At 44.2% G+C, this 19,552-nt stretch overlaps 2 protein-coding genes across 2 annotated transcripts; one reads left to right on the plus strand and one right to left on the minus strand.

Annotated features, from left to right (window-relative positions):
* The first annotated feature begins 549 nt into the window (after positions 1-549).
* LOC112237979 (vertnin-like) lies at positions 550-5,908 on the plus strand. The gene is made up of 5 exons (XM_024406581.2): positions 550-868; positions 1,738-2,051; positions 2,261-2,868; positions 3,033-3,473; positions 3,679-5,908. Exons 2-5 carry the CDS (start codon positions 1,740-1,742, stop codon positions 4,472-4,474), a joined length of 2,157 nt encoding a protein of 718 aa, XP_024262349.1. The 5' UTR covers positions 550-868; positions 1,738-1,739; the 3' UTR covers positions 4,475-5,908.
* Positions 5,909-8,052: 2,144 nt separating this feature from the next.
* LOC121846611 (cilia- and flagella-associated protein 251-like) lies at positions 8,053-8,784 on the minus strand (the record flags this gene model as incomplete). Its single annotated transcript, XM_042322747.1, has 3 exons — positions 8,053-8,496; positions 8,591-8,689; positions 8,731-8,784. Coding segments are annotated over 3 exons (597 nt in total), but the record flags the coding sequence as incomplete, so codon positions are not given.
* Positions 8,785-19,552: the final 10,768 nt, after the last annotated feature.

Consider the following 19,552-nt stretch of genomic DNA (forward strand, 5'->3'; position numbering starts at 1 on the left):
CCAAAGGTTGCGTGTTTGAATCTCATCACAGATAACTTTAGCAACTATTTACTACTTTCTTTTTTTTTTTTAAATAGCTACTTTGCAACTACTTAGCATGTTAGCTACCCCTACCCCCTAAGTCCTACCCTAGCTAACATTACCCACAACCAATTGGAATTCCTAACATGACATTCGTTTTGAAAATTCGTTACATATTGTACGAATTGTAATTCGTAACGTCTAATAAATACCAAATGGATAATGGACACCCACAAAGTAATATATATGAAAAAAATAAAATCATACTAATTGGAGATTTAAGTTTACTAACTAGGTCTAGGTGTTATGCAACCTACTGGATTCATCTGTGATTGAAAATCACTGTATACAAAATCGTGTGGTGTACACGGAGAAATGTACTGACTCAATTGTGTTTATTTTACATACAAATGTTGATATTGGGTGGGGGAGGAGAAAAAACAAATCAAGATAGCCAACAACCCGATACTTCCACCTATATAAGTGTTGTTCTACTGATAGCCGTCGACACCACGGCTTTTGTTACCACTTCACATTGAAATTGACCCTGGCCCTGCGTGGGGGCAAGAGGGGCGGTGTTTTCTCAAACCACAGACAACAAAAAAAAAACAGGTCGACGGCGATTGACAATTTCCTGAAGAGAGGTCGGCCTTATCACTCCCAAATCTCTCTTCAAAGTGTCCCTATCTGCAGTGAACCCAAGTCGTCTGAATCCGTTCCATGCACACATAATGGAATAACTAAGTTACCTGGGAGAGAATCCGGAACGGAGCCCTATGCGGTGCGCTTTACCACTCCGATAGTGACTGACGTCCTCTTGGAAACCGATTTATACCAAATATTTCAGGTAAGTAACGTACCCAAATTACTATTGTATCAATGAACAAAGTACTACTACGTGGGTGTAAGTTAATCAGAAGAAAACGTGGTACAACAGTTGGTTGATGGTGCGTTTGTTGATAACGAATCATTCACAAACGTCTCCTCTATTTTCATTCGTATAGAATTGATTATTTTCGACATTTTTGTTACAAAATTATTATTTTAGGCAATTTGAAGCCTAGTGAGTTCTGCTGTTCGCCACACGTCGTCTTGTACCACACCTTCGTGCGTCGTTGGCTATATTAAGATGAAATAATTGCGTAATTAATTGAATTTAGTATGGCAACTTTTTTTTTATCTTAGTGGAAACTGCTAGAATGTTTTACACAACACACACACATATTTTACACAATGAACACATTATACCTAATTTAAAAAATCTATATATTTTTAAACATACAAATATGTATATAACGTTTGTCACATATCAATATGACTTCACCAAGCTTACAGCATTACGTTTCAGACTTGGAGCTGTTTTCTTATTTTGAACATGTGCAGCTACTATATTTGCGAACACATTGCCTGCCAAAAATCCATTTTTAATCTGGACTGGTCCAGCTTCCTGTAAATGGGTCCAGGAACACAAGAATTCAATCACATTCAGTCAGTTATAAATGCATGTCTCTTCAGGACCTATTCAGTCAAACCCGTAAGCAGGTTTGACTGATAGTTCTAGATAAAACATTCTTCATGTATGTTCACAATTACACCCCCTTCAATGTGATTAAAGTTAGTAGACAGCTTCTGAACCTTTCCTGTGTATCTGCTTCTGTATGGGTTCAGGTTCATGTTCAAATGAACTATCTCTGTTCTGTCTCTGTGTCCCGGCAGGTATGATTCAGAGGAAGGAGGTGATACTCTCAGTCCTAGGGGAGCTGCAGGATGCCACAGAGAGCTCCGGCCTGCACGCCCTCACCAGGGTAGCTCTGGAGGTCCACCAGGTACTGACCCCCTTCACCCTGCCTTCCTCACCTTGCCAGGAGTTCCCCGGCTGGGCGGGCATCGACGGCGTGGCCCATAGCCTGTACCCTGCTGACGCCCCCGGAGGCCTCCTGCCTCTGGCCTGTAAGGGAGAGGGGAACCTGTTGTTTGATACAGCCAGCATGCTGCTAGTGGGGATGACTAGTCTCAGTCTGGAGCTGCAGGTGAGCAGAGATTGGCAGTGTTTCAATCATATGCAGCATCTGAGTTTCAACCACTACATTGTATTTATTTTGTGAATCTGTTTTATTTTCTCCTAGTTTGGAAATGTAATTTCTTTGTGGATAAGAGCTACTAAGAAATTAATGTGTGTGTGTGTGTGTGAGTGAGATACACTAAGTATGTGCCAACTCCTGAACTGCATTTCCTCCAGGTACGTACGGTGGTGGAGATGCTGCTGTGGAAGAGATACTACCTGGGCGGTATGATCGACTCGAAGGTGATGCTGCAGGCGGCCAGGTTCAGCCTGTGTGCCGAGGAGTCCCAGGACATGCTCAACCTCCCCCTTTCAGTCCTTGAAGCTATCTTCGACGCCGACGTCAAAGCCTCCTGCTTCCCCGGCTCCTACGCTAACATGTGGCACCTCTATGCTCTTTCCTCCGTCCTCCAGTGCAACATCTATTCTGTCTACCCCATGTACAACCTCAAGATACGACCCTACTTCAACCGCCTGATAAGACCCAGGTCCTACCCCAAAGACATGGATCCTATCACCTTGCACATCATGTGGTCCGGAGAGCTGGAGGGGGGCTCCTCCAGGTTCAGACCTACAGTCTTTGTAGCATTAGGCCATTCTAATGACCTCCGGACGGGCAGTCCTAACGACGAGCAGAGGGTCCCCCCTCTGAAGACACTGGAGCTTCTCAACCAGGACTCTCTCCTGTCCTACTCCAGTCTGAAGGACAAGTACAACGTCACCAAGAGTACGTTCTACCGCTGGAGACGGCAGACGCAGGAGCATCGTTTAAGGTCTGCTGCCAGGTACGTTACAGTTTCCTGTCTCTGTCGTCGCTCAAAATACTGTCTGATTTAAAATCATGGCACTCTGGCACATTCACACTTTTTGTTGTCTTGTGTTGTTTATTTAGCTGTATGTTTCTGCTGACATTGAATTACTATTTTTAATCTGATCTTTTTCTATCAAGGTACGAGGCCAAACACTTCCTCCAAGCGTGCTATCTGGAAGGGAAGCTCATCCCTCTGCATCAGTTCAAAGAGTTCTTCCCTGAGATCTCCAGATCCACCTACTATGCATGGAAACACGAGCTGATCTCATCCGGCGGTCATTTCTCCACGTTCTCCACGAACGAGGTGAGTCCAGGGGACAGCACGGAGCAGGAGTCCTGGTCCTCTCCAGAGTCCAAGCTCGGGCAGGAGGAAGACCATGAGGTAGAGCCAGACGCAGAGCATCACGACAGCATGGCCAGTCTGTTCGGCCTGAACTACAACGATGATAAAATGGATGGAGAACGGGCCCAAAACATGGCTCTGATGCAGGAGGCAAAGAAGGTTCTTCAGAACTGCATCGCTAGGAATACATCGTTCCCCTTCCGCATCTTCAAGAGGAGCTTCCCAGGGATCTCCAGGTCACCTACAAGGATTTTACTTATTTTAATTTTATTTAGCTCAAGCCTTAAATAAAAAATATTTTACTGTTATTTTAGACATTATTTTTGTTTTTTAAATCTTGCATTCATCCATTTTATTGCCTCCCTTCATTTTATTGATTTACTGTAAAGTGTGTTGCAATTTTAACATGAACTTTTGAACTAAAAGTTTGATTTGATCCAGGTCTACTTATTACAACTGGAGGAGAGAGGCCATGCTGTTTAACCGAGGCTACAAGGTCGGAAGCAGTGAAAACAGCTTGGACACGGATACTAGTCCAACTGGTGGTCTGTCCCCTATCAGGGGGACTGAGAGCCATGGTCATGCTGCCACGGTCTTCCCCAGAGTTAAGATCTGTAGAAACAACCATAAAGGGTTCAGGATGGTGTTCCTACACAGGAAGAAGCTGAGAGAAGCTGCCAAGGTGAAGGTGTGGAGGTCAAAATGGCCTCTGTCTAGGTTCAGAGTGAAGTACCCCTCCCTGTCCCTCTGTTTCTATTGGCTGTGGCGTAACGGCCCCAGTGGAACCAGGAAGGAGGAAACCACCACCCCGTCTCTAGAGGTGGACCGTTCTGAGATGATTATGGAGAACAACAACGCAGTGAAAGAGAATGGGATGATGATGATGGCAGAGAGTGACATAAAGACAAAAGCTCCAATGCAGGATGTGTTCTCCTTTGAGGGGGACCCGACAGAGGATCTGAGAGGCCCCGTCACCATGACCTCTGTGACATCCCCCTTCGACCTCCCCAACCCAACTAATATGTCCGCCACCACAGACGACCAGATGTTTGTGATGGATCTGGTGGCCCTGGCTAACTTCAAGGCCAAGGCCAAACTGTTCCTCCAGAAACGCTTCGAGGAGAAGTCCTTCCCCACCTTCAAAGAGTTCAGGTCCTTCTTCCCCCTGACTCCCCGTTCCACCTACTATATGTGGAAGAGAGCCCTGCATCACGGAGTGCCACTGGTACATGGCTGAGAGAGAGAGAGAGGGCATGGCTGAGAGAGGACACTTAGTGTAATGGTGGTCATACACTCTGTTACACTAGCTTTAAGCAGAAGGGTGTCCCTGTAACAAACTGAAATGCTCTCTTGTCTGTAGTCTCTTCCAAATCCTAAACTCTTTCCCCCTCCCCCGTCACTCCCTCAAACAGAGTCCTCAGTATCAACCCCCACCCCCTCCTCACCCACTTTGAAATTATGTAGATTTTTCACAATTGTTTTCAACTGAGCACACTGTAATCATTTTGGTTTGTAGTTTGAGGTATGCTTCAGCACCTGGGTGAAGTCTAATGTATTGAAATGGCAGCCAAATGCATCCTAAACATGATGTTCACCCTCCATCTCGTCTCCATTCCTGGCTCTCCTTTGTTCTCCTCCCTCCCTCCATTCCTTCACCTATCACCTTCAGGTCATGGACATTTGCACATCTGTGAAAAGACACTGTCCTACAGTTCAAGTAATGGTCCTCCGGCCTCTAGCAAAAGGCAGTTGAAAGTCATCCTGATAGTGACCAACCAGTGGGGGGTTGATTGTTTTTAAATGGCTCTTTGTTTGAGACTGGGTGTGTTCTTCTCTTGTAATTTAGTTGTAATCCCCCTTCAGGAAGGACTCCTTTTATTTCCCTGTTTTTCTTCTTCTCTTGTATTTAGTTGTAATCCCCCTTCAGGAAGGACTCCTTTTATTTCCCTGTTTTTCTTCTTCTCTTGTATTTAGTTGTAATCCCCCTTCAGGAAGGACTCCTTTTATTTCCCTGTTTTTCTTCTTCTCTTGTATTTAGTTGTAATCCCCCTTCAGGAAGGACTCCTTTTATTTCCCTGTTTTTCTTCTTCTCTTGTATTTAGTTGTAATCCCCCTTCAGGAAGGACTCCTTTTATTTCCCTGTTTTTCTTCTTCTCTTGTATTTAGTTGTAATCCCCCTTCAGGAAGGACTCCTTTTATTTCCCTGTTTTTCTTCTTCTCTTGTATTTAGTTGTAATCCCCCTTCAGGAAGGACTCCTTTTATTTCCCTGTTTTTCTTCTTCTCTTGTATTTAGTTGTAATCCCCCTTCAGGAAGGACTCCTTTTATTTCCCTGTTTTTCTTCTTCTCTTGTATTTAGTTGTAATCCCCCTTCAGGAAGGACTCCTTTTATTTCCCTGTTTTTCTTCTTCTCTTGTATTTAGTTGTAATCCCCCTTCAGGAAGGACTCCTTTTATTTCCCTGTTTTTCTTCTTCTCTTGTATTTAGTTGTAATCCCCCTTCAGGAAGGACTCCTTTTATTTCCCTGTTTTTCTTCTTCTCTTGTATTTAGTTGTAATCCCCCTTCAGGAAGGACTCCTTTTATTTTTTTGTTAATCCATTTGATGCCTGTCTACCTGTTCTGTAGGATTCCTAGTGGTTTACCTTCTTTAATGTGTTGTATTGAAAGAAGTCTGTGGTTGTGTCAGGAAAAGGCCTTTTTGTTTCAGAAATTCAGTTTCTCCCTTTTGTTGTTTAAAACATGCTCTGTACACACACCCACACACACACACACATACACACAGTGTTTTGATTCACAAATATTATTATTTTACTATTGAATGTACATCTAAAATGATGATTTAACTTGGTTCATCGCTGTTTTGTGTTTCAGGGTCTTTACTTCATCGTGATTTTTTATATATATATATATATATATATATATTAGCAATAGATGCTACGCCGAGCAGGTAATGACCTATAGATTGTCTCCTACTGTAAGGTATCTTTGCACTGTGGTATTTCAATGGGATACGGAACACATCTCAACCATATCAGGGATCAGTTGTCTTTTTACGACATATGTTACAGGGTCTCAAGACAAATTTATTTCAATTTGAATTGAGCAGTTTTGTTTTCTAATGAATGTTTACAACACTTCTGGACACACTACCAGAATATGTAATATGCTAATTGGCCTAATTAAGTGTATATTTTCTTTTTAAGAATGTCTATATTTTCTCTTGTGATTTACCATGCCTTTTTTTTTTTATAACTACCTATCGTTCATGTTTTTCTGGTGACCATAATGTGAAATGAATCTTCTCTCTCTCTGAAGTCCTAAAGCATGGTATGTTAGTTTTAAGTCATGTTTGTCTTTGATTTATTTTTATTTTTTTAATGAAATGTGAGTTTAATTTCGTTATGTTCCCAAACACTTTCTCTCAAAGAGTATTGGTGCACCACTGCCATCATAGCAGCCAAACATGATGTTTTATATTCTAATGTTTTTCTGCATATTTGTTTATCAAAACTGGTGGAGTGAAACAGTTATTTTTTTTATTTTTTTTGCTACAAGGTAGAACATCAATGAATCAACCACCCACTCAACCTCCACTTGTGCCTGCGAGTCATCCAATCACACAGCTTCCACTTGTGCCTGCGAGTCATCCAATCACACAGCTTCCACTTGTGCCTGCGAGTCATCCAATCACACAGCTTCTAACTCCATTCCTGGCAGCACGTTATCATGCTTTTTTTTTTTTTTAGACGAGTCTCCATTTTTAATTCCATTGTAATTGTCCCCGTTCGCTTTAAGGAGACCATTTTGTGTAGGTCTAATCTTCTGGAGGCATCGACCGTGTCTTGGTACACAGTAATCTAAACAAGAGTGATTTACGTTGGTCTGCTGCAACAGGGGTATGTTATTTTCTAGAAATGAGCTTTTCACATCGATGAAAGTTGAAGGGGAGGCAGTGAGTGTGCTATACATTACATTTTAGCTTTAAAAACAGTTGCTATCAGCATATTTTTTTATCAAGTAACATGAGAGGGGCTACTACCCCCCTCGCATACAAATATAAAAGTACAGAACTACTTTACAACAACTCGTCAGGCTTCAATTTGATAAACAAAAATGCTAATAAGTTGGCCTACATGTGGAAAAATCCAATTGTGACTGAAAACGAGGGTATAATATATGTGAATTCACTGCCAAGTTGTGACAAAACATTGGTTATGTCCATGTTTCCAATAAAATTAAATATAACAAACACGGAATACATGTTGCTTTTTGAAGTCTGTGCCTGGTGGGAAGCTCACCCCCCAAAAAAAAAAAAAATATATATATATATATAGAAATGCCTCATGATTTGTCATCTCATCTCACAATTAATCTATGCCAGTCTGATCAACTGCAGCCTAAAAACCACTGGTTTATATTCATTTGTTTATATTCAAACTTCCGGTGGCTACCTAGGTCTTTAAATTATTATAATTTTTTTTAACTTAATGACCGGAATGAATCAAATCCAACTTTATTAGTCACATGCGCAGAATACAACAGGTGTAGGTAGACCTTACAGTGAAATGCTTTACTTACAAGCCCTTAACCAACACGATAATGACGACATACTGTATAAATAACTTTTGAATTACAGATTAAATAAAGCAAGCTTCGCCCTGTGATTCGTTCTATTGTCGCAGTTGTGCTCTGTCTGTGTAAAGGACCCCCCCCCACCCCTTCCACCTCCTCCTCTTTGTCCTCTTCCTCCTCCTCTTCTTCCACCTCCTTCTCTTTGTCCTCTTCCTCCTCCTCTTCTTCCACCTCCTTCTCTTTGTCCTCCTCCTCCTCTTCTTCCACCTCCTCCTCTTTGTCCTCTTCCTCCTCTTCTTCCACCTCCTTCTCTTTGTCCTCTTCCTCCTCCTCTTCTTCCACCTCCTTCTCTTTGTCCTCTTCCTCCTCCTCTTCTTCCACCTCCTTCTCTTTGTCCTCTTCCTCCTCCTCTTCTTCCACCTCCTTCTCTTTGTCCTCTTCCTCCTCCTCTTCTTCCACCTCCTTCTCTTTGTCCTCTTCCTCCTCCTCTTCTTCCACCTCCTTCTCTTTGTCCTCTTCCTCCTCCTCTTCTTCCACCTCCTTCTCTTTGTCCTCTTCCTCCTCCTCTTCTTCCACCTCCTTCTCTTTGTCCTCCTCCTCCCCTTCCACCTCCTTCTCTTTGTCCTCTTCCTCCTCCTCTTCTTCCACCTCCTTCTCTTTGTCCTCTTCCTCCTCCTCTTCTTCCACCTCCCTCCTTCCTCCTCCTCTTCTTCCTCTTTTCCTCCTCCTCCTCTTCTTCCACCTCCTTCTCTTTGTCCTCTTCCTCCTCCTCCCCTTCCACCTCCTTCTCTTTGTCCTCTTCCTCCTCCTCTTCTTCCACCTCCTTCTCTTTGTCCTCTTCCTCCTCCTCTTCTTCCACCTCCTTCTCTTTGTCCTCTTCCTCCTCCTCTCTTTGTCCTCTTCCTCCTCCTCTTCTTCCACCTCCTTCTCTTTGTCCTCTTCCTCCTCCTCTTCTTCCACCTCCTTCTCTTTGTCCTCTTCCACCTCCTTCTCTTTGTCCTCTTCCTCCTCCTCTTCTTCCACCTCCTTCTCTTTGTCCTCTTCCTCCTCCTCTTCTTCCACCTTCTCTTTGTCCTCTTCCTCCTCCTCTTCTTCCACCTCCTTCTCTTTGTCCTCTTCCTCCTCCTCTTCTTCCACCTTCTCTTTGTCCTCTTCCTCCTCCTTCTTCCACCTTCTTCCACCTCCTCCTTCTTCCACCTCCTTCTCTTTCCTTCCTCCTTCTTCCACCTCCTTCTCTTTGTCCTCTTCCTCCTCCTCTTCTTCCACCTCCTTCTCTTTGTCCTCCCCTTCCACCTCCTTCTCTTTGTCCTCTTCCACCTCCTCCTCTTTGTCCTCTTCCTCCTCCTCTTCTTCCACCTCCTTCTCTTTGTCCTCTTCTTCCTCCTCCCTGTTAGTTTTAAAATGAAAATAAAAAATCATTTGAACAGGTGCAAAAAGTGGAAGCAATTTTTTTTTTTTTTTTTTTTTTTGACGTGTTTATTTTGTCTTCTCAAGGACCAGGAGTTTAGAAAAAAATAATCTGTTCACCGTCCCAGTATAAAAGCCTATTAATTGTCATGCACTAAAACTAGGGTCCGGAGTTGGTTAGCTTACCAGATGAGGGAAAACTCTGAGCCCCCAGGGAAAACAAATCCCGCCGACGACCACTCTGGGGCCTGTGGTACCACCTCTGAAAATCACCACACAAACGTTAAACCGTGGAAAAACATCCTTTCTGTATGATCTACTATTGACGTTGCATGTTTATTTTGCCGGTGAGGATAAGCTTCCATAGGGTTTTAACGTGGCTCAGTGCAGCCAGCAAGTTCAACTGTTTAAAAAAAATATCATTGCTCTGTTATTACCATTTTATACTGTAGGAATGTTGGGCTGAATGAGACTTGGATGGGGGGGGGGACTGTCTAGTAAGTGTCATGTTTTACCTCGTGTGTATCTGAGGAGATGTGTTTAAAAAAAAATTTTTTACCAAAAGTGTAGCAATTGTGAAGAGGCTCTATATTGAAACTAGCTCTCACAGTCTCATGTCAGAATTAGACGTTTGTACATTCAGATGAGAATGTCAGACCCCTGGCGTATTTTCTAAACCAGATGGTTTAGCAAAGCCAACCCGGCATCGCTGTTCACCCCCCCCATAGTGATACAGTACTTCCAATACACAGCTCAGGCTTTGTCCATGATGACACATTCTGTTCTGACTCGAGTTGGTCCCATTCTGTCTGCCTGCTTCAATTGTGCTGGTGCTAATGACAAGAAATGGCTGGCAAAGGGGAGGAGGGAGGGCTGGGTGGAAGGGGGTTAATTGTATGCGTGGGGACAGAGGTGTAAGTAGATGTGTGTGTGTGTGTGAGAGAGAGAGAGAGAGAGACTTACTGTACCTGGTATGCTCGGAGTGGATAGGCTCTATGGGGGAGTGAACAGCATTGCTGAGTTGGCTTTGCTATCCACCTGGCTTAGAAAATAAGCCATAGGTTTGACATTCTCATCTAAATATTCGACAATACAATGGAAAAACTATGTTTTTGTTCCAAACACTTTTTGTTTAGACGTACATGTATATTCAATTGGCAATTGACATGAACTTCATGGCTACTTGTAAAACTACATACAGCTCCTGTTTATTCCGATCTTCAACTGTTCCATGGCCTTTAGCTTGGATAAATGGCCCAGCTAGCACATAAAGGTCTGAGAACCATAGGTTTATTTTTTTAGAGGGTAGAGAATGGGTAATGTCTTCCAGCCTGAATGATGTGGCAAGGGGGCATCACATCCGGCCGTGATTGGGAGTCCCATAGGGCGACGCACAATTGGCCCAGCGTCGTCCAGGTTTGGCCCGGGGTAGGCCATCATTGTAAATAAGAATTTGTTCTCAACTGACTTGCCAAGTTAAATAAAGGTAAAATAAAAAAATGACTTGTGTCATGACACACTTGAAACCTTCAAACATTTTAGACCGTCATTTTAAAATGGGATAATAGTGGATTTTAGTTCATTATGTCGTGGGGCGAAAATGTTTTAGAATCTCCCTATTAAAGGTAAAACAAGCAACAACAAAAAATGACGTTGCCACCAGCAGCACCGCAGATATTAAGATATGCGAGATGCAACACTTTGATCTCACACCATCACACGCGGTATCTGCGCATGTGCACGGGTTGGCTTCACACTGTTACAGCACGGAAGGTACGGGACCAAAACAGCGGGGAAGTTGATCCTCGCGCAACAACACTTTTAGTTGTTATGGAAATGTCGTTGACTTTCTGCATCTACTTCCTGTTGCTGAGTCGACCTTTACGTTTTCACCCCTATATTATAACATTCAAGCTCAGGTGCTTCTTAATGCAATGTGTATGTTTATAGTGTTTCCTGAACATGGCCAGTATTATGGGTTAAGTTAGGGTCACTTAAATTAATCTCATAAAATAAATACATACAAATACGATAATGATTAACTACCAGGTGTAAAACAGGGAAGAGACTCAGGAGGTATGCTAATTATTATTATTTATTTTTTATTTAACCAGGAAGGGCTCATTTGAGATTTGAAAGCTCTTTTTCAAGAGCATCCTTGCCAAGATAGGCAGCACCAAGTCATTACACAATTACAGACAGACTTGAAAAACCACAGGTAATCTAGTAAAAAAAAACAGAAATCACAGGAGTATAACGAAATACCTCGGCCTAAACATCAGCGCCACTTCCACAAAGCTGTGAACGATTTGAGAGACAGGGCAAGAAGGACCTTCTATGCCATCAAAAGGAACACACAATTCGACATAACTATTAGGATTTGGCTAAAAAATACTTGAATCAGTCATAGAGCCCATTGCTCTTTATGGTTGTTAGGTCACAAAATGGGACAAACACCAAATTGAGACTGCATGCAGAATTCTGCTAAAATATCCTCCATGTACAACGTAAACACCAAATAAGGCATTCAGAGGACACATTGGCAGAATACCTGACCACTGTGACTGACCCACAATTAAGACTCAGTGAGCATAGCCTTGCTATTGAGAAAGGCCGCTGTAGGCAGACATGGCTCTCAAGAGCAGACAGGCTATGTGCTCACTGCCCACAAAATGAGGTGGAAACTGAGCTGCACTTCCTAACCTCCTGCCAAATGTATGACCATATTAGAGAGACATATTTCCCTCATATTGAAAACAAATCAAACATTGATAAACTGCGCTTCTACACCTGCATTGCTTGCTGTTTGGGGTTTTAGGCTGGGTTTTCTGTACAGCACTTTGAGATATCAGCTGATGTACGAAGGGCTATATGAATACATTTGATTTGATTTGATGAACTGTTATGCGAAATACCACATTGTGCAATCACTGCAGCAAGATGTGTGAACATAAATATTGGTTGTAATTTTATGTTGTTTTACGCTCTACTGGTTTCCCTGTTTTTATATGCTTACTTATCGTCCCGTACAACAACTATTTACACATGGTTAAAAACACTGTACGTAGCAGATTACATTTGAAACGTCTTTATCCTTTTGAAGCCTTTTGAGGGAAATATTTTACTGTTAATGTTTTAATGCTGTTTTAATCAATGTTTTTTTTTTTTTGTTGCATCTCACTTTTGCTTATTGTTTATTTCACTTCCTTTGACAATGTAAACATATGTTTCCCCATGCCAATTAAGCATGTTTGAATTTCATTGAATTGAGAGAGATATCTGGGGCCTGGGTAAGAAAGGTGCTAAGAGGGGGAGTAAGGAGAGGGGGAGGAAAGAGAGGGGGAGGAAAGAGAGGGGGAGGAAAGAGAGTGGGATTAAGGAGAGGGGGAGGAAAGGGAGGGGGAGGAAAGAGAGTGGGAAGGAGAGGGGGAGGAAAGGGAGTGGGAGGAAAGAGAGTGGGAGGAATGAGTGGGGGAGGAAAGAGAGAGGAAAGAGAGAAAGAGAGGGGGGGAGTGGGGGAAAGGAAAGAGAGTGGGATTAAGGAGAGGGAGAGGAAGGAGAGGGGAGGGGGAGGAGGAAAGAGAGTGGGGGAAGGAGAGGGGGAGGAAAGAGAGTGGGATTAAGGAGAGAGGGGAGGAAGGAGAGGGGGAGGGGGAGGGGGAAAGAGAGTGGGGGGAAGGAAGGAGAGGGGAGGAAAGAGAGGAGGAAGGAGAGGGGGGGGAGGAAGGAGAGGGGGAGGAAAGGAGGATTAAGGAGAGGGGGAGGAAAGAGAGTGGGAGGAAAGAGAGTGGCAGGAAAGAGTGGGAGGAAGGAAGGGGGGGAAAGAGAGGGGGAGGAAAGAGAGGGGGAGGAAAGAGAGGGGAGGAAGGAAGGGGGAGGAAAGAGAGGGGGGGAAAGAGAGTGGGAGGAAAGAGAGGGGGAGGAAAGAGAGGGGAGGAAAGAGTGGGATTAAGAGAGGGGGAGGAAAGGGGGAGGATTAAGAGAGTGGGATTAAGGAAAGAGAGTGGGATTAAGGAGAGGGGGAGGAAAGAGAGTGGGATTAGAGGGGGAGAGGGGGAGGAAGGAGAGGGGGAGGAAAGAGAGGGGGAGGAAGGAGAGGGGGAGGAAAGAGAGTGGGATTAAGGAGAGGGGGAGGAAAGAGAGTGGGATTAAGGAGAGGGGGAGGAAGGAGAGGGGGGGAAAGAGAGTGGGATTAAGGAGAGGGGGAGGAAGGAGAGGGGGAGGAAAGAGAGTGGGATTAAGGAGAGGGGGGGAGGAAGGAGAGGGGGAGGAAAGAGAGTGGGATTAAGGAGAGGGGGAGGAAGGAGAGGGGAGGAAGGAGGGGGAGGAAAGAGAGTGGGGGGAAGGAGAGGGGGAGGAAAGAGAGTGGGATTAAGGAGAGGGGGAGGAAGGAGAGGGGGGAGGAAAGAGAGTGGGATTAAGGAGAGGGGGAGGAAAGAGAGTGGGAGGAAAGAGAGTGGCAGGAAAGAGTGGGAGGAAGGAGAGGGGAGGAAAGAGAGGGGGAGGAAAGAGAGGGGGAGGAAAGAGAGTGGGAGGGAAGGAGAGGGGGAGGAAAGAGGGGGGGGAGGAAAGAGAGTGGGAGGAAAGAGAGGGGGAGGAAGGAGAGTGGGAGGAAGGAGAGGGGGAGGAAAGAGAGTGGGATTAAGGAGAGGGGGAGGAAAGAGAGTGGGATTAAGGAGAGGGGGAAGGAAGGAGAGGGGGAGGAAAGAGAGTGGGATTAAGGAGAGGGGGAGGAAAGAGAGTGGGATTAAGGAGAGGGGGAGGAAGGAGAGGGGGAGGAAAGAGAGTGGGATTAAGGAGAGGGGAGGAAGGGAGAGGGGAGGAAAGAGAGTGGGATTAAGGAGAGGGGGAGGAAGGAGAGGGGGAGGAAAGAGAGGGGGAGGAAGGAGAGGGGGAGGAAAGAGAGGGGGAGGAAAGAGAGGGGGGGGGGAAGGAGAGGGGAGGAAGAGAGAGTGGGGAGGAAAGAGGGGGAGTAAAGGGGGGGAAGGAGAGGGGGAGGAAAGAGAGTGGGATTAAGGAGAGGAGGGGGAGGAAGGAGAGGGAGAGGAAAGAGAGTGGGATTAAGGAGAGGGGGAGGAAAGAGAGTGGGAGGAAAGAGAGTGGCAGGAAAGAGTGGGAGGAAGGAGAGGGGGAGGAAAGAGAGGGGGAGGAAAGAGAGTGGGAGGAAGGAGAGGGGGAGGAAAGAGTGGGGGAGGAAAGAGAGTGGGAGGAAAGAGAGGGGGAGGAAAGAGAGTGGGGGGGGAAGGAGAGGGGGAGGAAAGAGAGTGGGATTAAGGAGAGGGGGGGAGGAAAGAGAGTGGGATTAAGGAGAGGGGGAGGAAGGAGAGGGGGAGGAAAGAGAGGGGGAGGAAGGAGAGGGGGAGGAAAGAGAGGGGAGGAGGAAGGAGAGGGGGAGGAAAGAGAGTGGGATTAAGGAGAGGGGGAGGAAGGAGAGGGGGAGGAAAGAGAGTGGGATTAAGGAGAGGGGGAGGAAGGAGAGGGGAGGAAAGAGAGTGGGATTAAGGAGAGGGGGAGGAAGGAGAGGGGAGGAAAGAGAGTGGGATTAAGGAGAGGGGGGGAGGAAAGGGAGTGGGAGGAAAGAGAGTGGGAGGAATGAGAGGGGGGGAGGAAAGAGAGAGGGGGAGGAAAGAGAGTGGGGGGAAGGAGAGGGGGAGGAAAGAGAGTGGGATTAAGGAGAGGGGTAGGAAGGAGAGGGGGAGGAAAGAGAGTGGGATTAAGAGAGAGGGGAGGAAAAGAGAGTGGGAGGAAAGAGAGTGGCAGGAAAGAGTGGGGAGGAAGGAGAGGGGGAGGAAAGAGAGGGGGAGGAAGGAGAGTGGGAGGAAGGAGAGAGGGGAGGAAAGAGCGGGGGAGGAAAGAGAGTGGGAGGAAAGAGAGGGGGGGGGAGGAAGGAGAGGGGGAGGAAGGAGAGGGGGATTAAGGGAGAGGGAGGGGGAAAGAGAGTGGGATTAAGGAGAGGGGGAGGGAGGAAGGAGAGGGGGAGGAGGAAAGAGAGGGGGAGGAAGGAGAGGGGGAGGAAAGAGAGTGGGATTAAGGGAGAGGGGGAGGAAAGAGAGTGGGATTAAGGAGAGGGGAGGAAGGAGAGGGGAGGAAAGAGAGTGGGATTAAGGGAGGGGGGGAGGAGGGAGAGGGGGAGGAAGAGAGTGGGATTAAGGAGAGGGGGAGGAAGGAGAGGGGGAAGAAAGAGAGGGGAGGAAGGAGAGGGGGAGGAAGAGAGTGGGATTAAGGAGAGGGGGAGGAAAGAGGGGGAGGAAGGAGAGGGGAGGAAAGAGAAGGGGAGGAAAGAGAGGGGGAGGAAAGAGAGTGGGATTAAGGAGAGGGGAGGAAGGAGAGGGGGAGTAAAGGGAGGAGGCAGGAGAGTGGGAGGAAAGAGAGGGGGAGGAAGGAGAGTGGGAGGAAGGAGAGGGGGAGGAAGGAGAGGGGGATTAAGGAGAGAGGGGAGGAAGGAGAGGGGAGGAAAGAGAGAGAGTGGGATTAAGGAGAGGGGGAGGAAGGAGTGGGGGAAGGAGAGGGGGAGGAAAGAGAGTGGGATTAAGGAGAGGGGGAGGAAGGAGAGGGGGAGGAAAGAGAGTGGGATTAAGGAGAGGGAGAGGAAGGAGAGGGGGAGGAAAGAGAGGGGGAGGAAGAGAGGGGGAGGAAAGAGAGTGGGATTAAGGAGAGGGGGAGGAGGAGAGGGGGAGGAAAGAGGGGGGAAGGAGAGGGGGAGGAAAGAGAGGGGGAGGAAGGAGAGTGGGAGGAAGGAGAGGGGGAGGAAGGAGAGGGGATTAAGGAGAGGGGAGGAAGGAGAGGGGGAGGGGGAGGAAAGAGGGGGAGGAAGGAGAGGGGAGGAAAGAGAGTGGGATTAAGGAGAGGGGGGAGGAAAGAGGGGGGATTAAGGAGAGGGGGAGGAAGGAGAGGGGGAGGAAAGAGAGGGGGAGGAAGGAGAGGGGGAGGAAAGAGAGTGGGATTAAGGAGAGGGGGGGGGGAGGAAGGGAGGGGGAGGAGGAGAGGGGAGGAAAGAGGGGGAGAGGGGGAGAGGGGAGGAAAGAGAGGGGGAGGAAAGAGAGGGGGAGGAAAGAGAGTGGGAGGAAGGAGAGGGGGAGGAAAAAGAGTGGGAGGAAGGAGAGGGGGAGGAAGGAGAGGGGGAGGAAAGAGAGGGGGAGGAAGGAGAGTGGGAGGAAGGAGGGTGGGAGGAAGGAGAGTGGGATTAAGGAGAGGGGGAGGAAGGAAAATATTTTTCTGCTGCATCTCCACTGAGGATTTATCCCAGTGTTTTACCCAAACTGTCTCCGACTTTTCTGTTTCCATCTACGCGGGCCGACACCTGTGTTTCACTGGGCCGTGGCCTGGGGGACCGGCTCTGACGAGCTAAGGCAAGGATCTTGGTACTTTTCTGTTTCCATCTACCCAGGCCGACACCTGTGTTTCACTGGGCCGTGGCTCCGGTGGACCTGCTCTGACAAGCTAAGGCAAGGATCTTGATACTTTTCAGCCTGCAATTATATAACAATGGCTAACTGTGAACTTTAACACCTTCTCACAAAGCAACAGTCTTGTAGATACAGTATTAGTCATATACAGTATTAGTCATGTAGATACAGTATTAGTCATATACAGTATTAGTCATTTAGATACAGTATTAGTCATATGCAGTATTAGTCATGTACAGTATTAGTATATACAGTATTAGTCATGTACAGTATTAGTCATATACAGTATTAGTCATATACAGTATTAGTCATGTAGAGTATTAGTCATGTACAGTATTAGTCATGTACTGTATTAGTCATATACAGTATTAGTCATGTAGCTACAGTATTAGTCATGTAGCTACAGCATTAGTCATGTAGCTACAGTATTAGTCATATACAGTATTAGTCATATACAGTATTAGTCATGTAGCTACAGTATTAGTCATGTAGCTACACAGTATTAGTCATATACAGTATTAGTCATATACAGTAATAGTCATGTAGCTACAGTATTAGTCATGTAGCTACACAGTATTAGTCATATACAGTATTAGTCATGTACAGTATTAGTCATATACAGTATTAGTCATGTACAGTATTGGTCATGAACAGTATTAGTCATGTAGCTACAATATTAGTCATGTAGCTACAATATTAGTCATATACAGTATTAGTCATGTACAGTATTAGTCATATACAGTATTAGTCATATACAGTATTAGTCATGTAGCTACAGTATTAGTCATGTAGCTACAATATTAGTCATGCAGCTACAGTATTAGTCATGCAGCTACAGTATTAGTCATGTAGCTACAGTATTAGTCATATACAGTATTAGTCATATACAGTATTAGTCATATACAGTATTAGTCATGTAGCTACAGTATTAGTCATGTAGCTACACAGTATTAGTCATATACAGTATTAGTCATATACAGTAATAGTCATGTAGCTACACAGTATTAGTCATATACAGTATTAGTCATATACAGTATTAGTCATGTACAGGATTAGTCATATACAGTATTAGTCATTTACAGTATTAGTCATGTACAGTATTAGTCATGTACAGTATTAGTCATATACAGTATTAGTCATGTACAGTATTGGTCATGTACAGTATTAGTCATGTACAAGATTAGTCATATACAGTATTAGTCATTTACAGTATTAGTCATGTACAGTAATAGTCATATACAGTATTAGTCATGTAGCTACAGTATTAGTCATGTAGCTACAATATTAGTCATATACAGTATTAGTCATGTACAGTAATAGTCATATACAGTATTAGTCATGTACAGTAATAGTAATATACAGTATTAGTCATGTAGCTACAGTATTAGTCATATACAGTATTAGTCATGTACAGTATTAGTCATGTACAGTATTGGTCATGTACAGTATTGGTCATGTACAGTATTAGTCATGTACAGGATTAGTCATATACAGTATTAGTCATTTACAGTATTAGTCATGTACAGTAATAGTCATATACAGTATTAGTCATGTAGCTACAGTATTAGTCATGTACAGTATTAGTCATATACAGTATTAGTCATGTACAGTAATAGTCATATACAGTATTAGTCATGTACAATAATAGTCATATACAGTATTAGTCATGTAGCTACAATATTAGTCATATACAGTATTCGTCATGTACAGTAATAGTCATATACAGTATTAGTCATGTAGCTACAGTATTAGTCATGTAGCTACAATATTAGTCATGTAGCTACAGCATTAGTCATGTAGCTACAGTATTAGTCATGTACAGTATTGGTCATATACAGTATTAGTCATGTACAGTATTAGTCATGTACAGTATTAGTCATGTAGCTACAGTATTAGTCATATACAGTATTAGTCATGTAGATACAGTATTAGTCATGTAGATACAGGATTAGTCATATAGCTACAATATTAGCCACGTAGATACAGTATTAGTCATATACAGTATTAGTCATGTAGATACAGTATTAGTCATATACAGTATTAGTCATGTAGATACAGTATTAGTCATGTAGATACAGTATTAGTCATGTAGATACAGTATTAGTCATATACATTATTAGTCATTTAGATACAGTATTAGTCATATGCAGTATTAGTCATGTACAGTATTAGTCATATACAGTATTAGTCATGTACAGTATTAGTCATATACAGTATTAGTCATGTACATTATTAGTCATATACAGTATTAGTCATGTAGAGTATTGGTCATGTACAGGATTACTCATATACACTATTAGTCATGTACAGTATTAGTCATGTACAGTATTAGTCATGTACTGTATTAGTCATATACAGTATTAGTCATGTAGCTACAGTATTAGTCATGTAGCTACAGCATTAGTCATGTAGCTACAGTATTAGTCATATACAGTATTAGTCATATACAGTATTAGTCATGTAGCTACAGTATTAGTCATGTAGCTACACAGAATTAGTCATATACAGTATTAGTCATATACAGTAATAGTCATGTAGCTACAGTATTAGTCATGTAGCTACACAGTATTAGTCATATACAGTATTAGTCATGTACAGTATTAGTCATATACAGTATTAGTCATGTACAGTATTGGTCATGAACAGTATTAGTCATGTAGCTACAATATTAGTCATGTAGCTACAGTATTAATCATGTACAGTATTAGTCATATACAGTATTAGTCATATACAGTATTAGTCATGTAGCTACAGTATTAGTCATGTAGCTACAATATTAGTCATGCAGCTACAGTATTAGTCATGTAGCTACAGTATTAGTCATGTAGCTACAGTATTAGTCATATACAGTATTAGTCATATACAGTATTAGTCATGTAGCTACAGTATTAGTCATGTAGCTACACAGTATTAGTCATATACAGTATTAG

The sequence above is a fragment of the Oncorhynchus tshawytscha genome, linkage group LG05 (assembly GCF_018296145.1).
Source record: "Oncorhynchus tshawytscha isolate Ot180627B linkage group LG05, Otsh_v2.0, whole genome shotgun sequence".
NCBI classification, from domain to species: domain Eukaryota; kingdom Metazoa; phylum Chordata; class Actinopteri; order Salmoniformes; family Salmonidae; genus Oncorhynchus; species Oncorhynchus tshawytscha.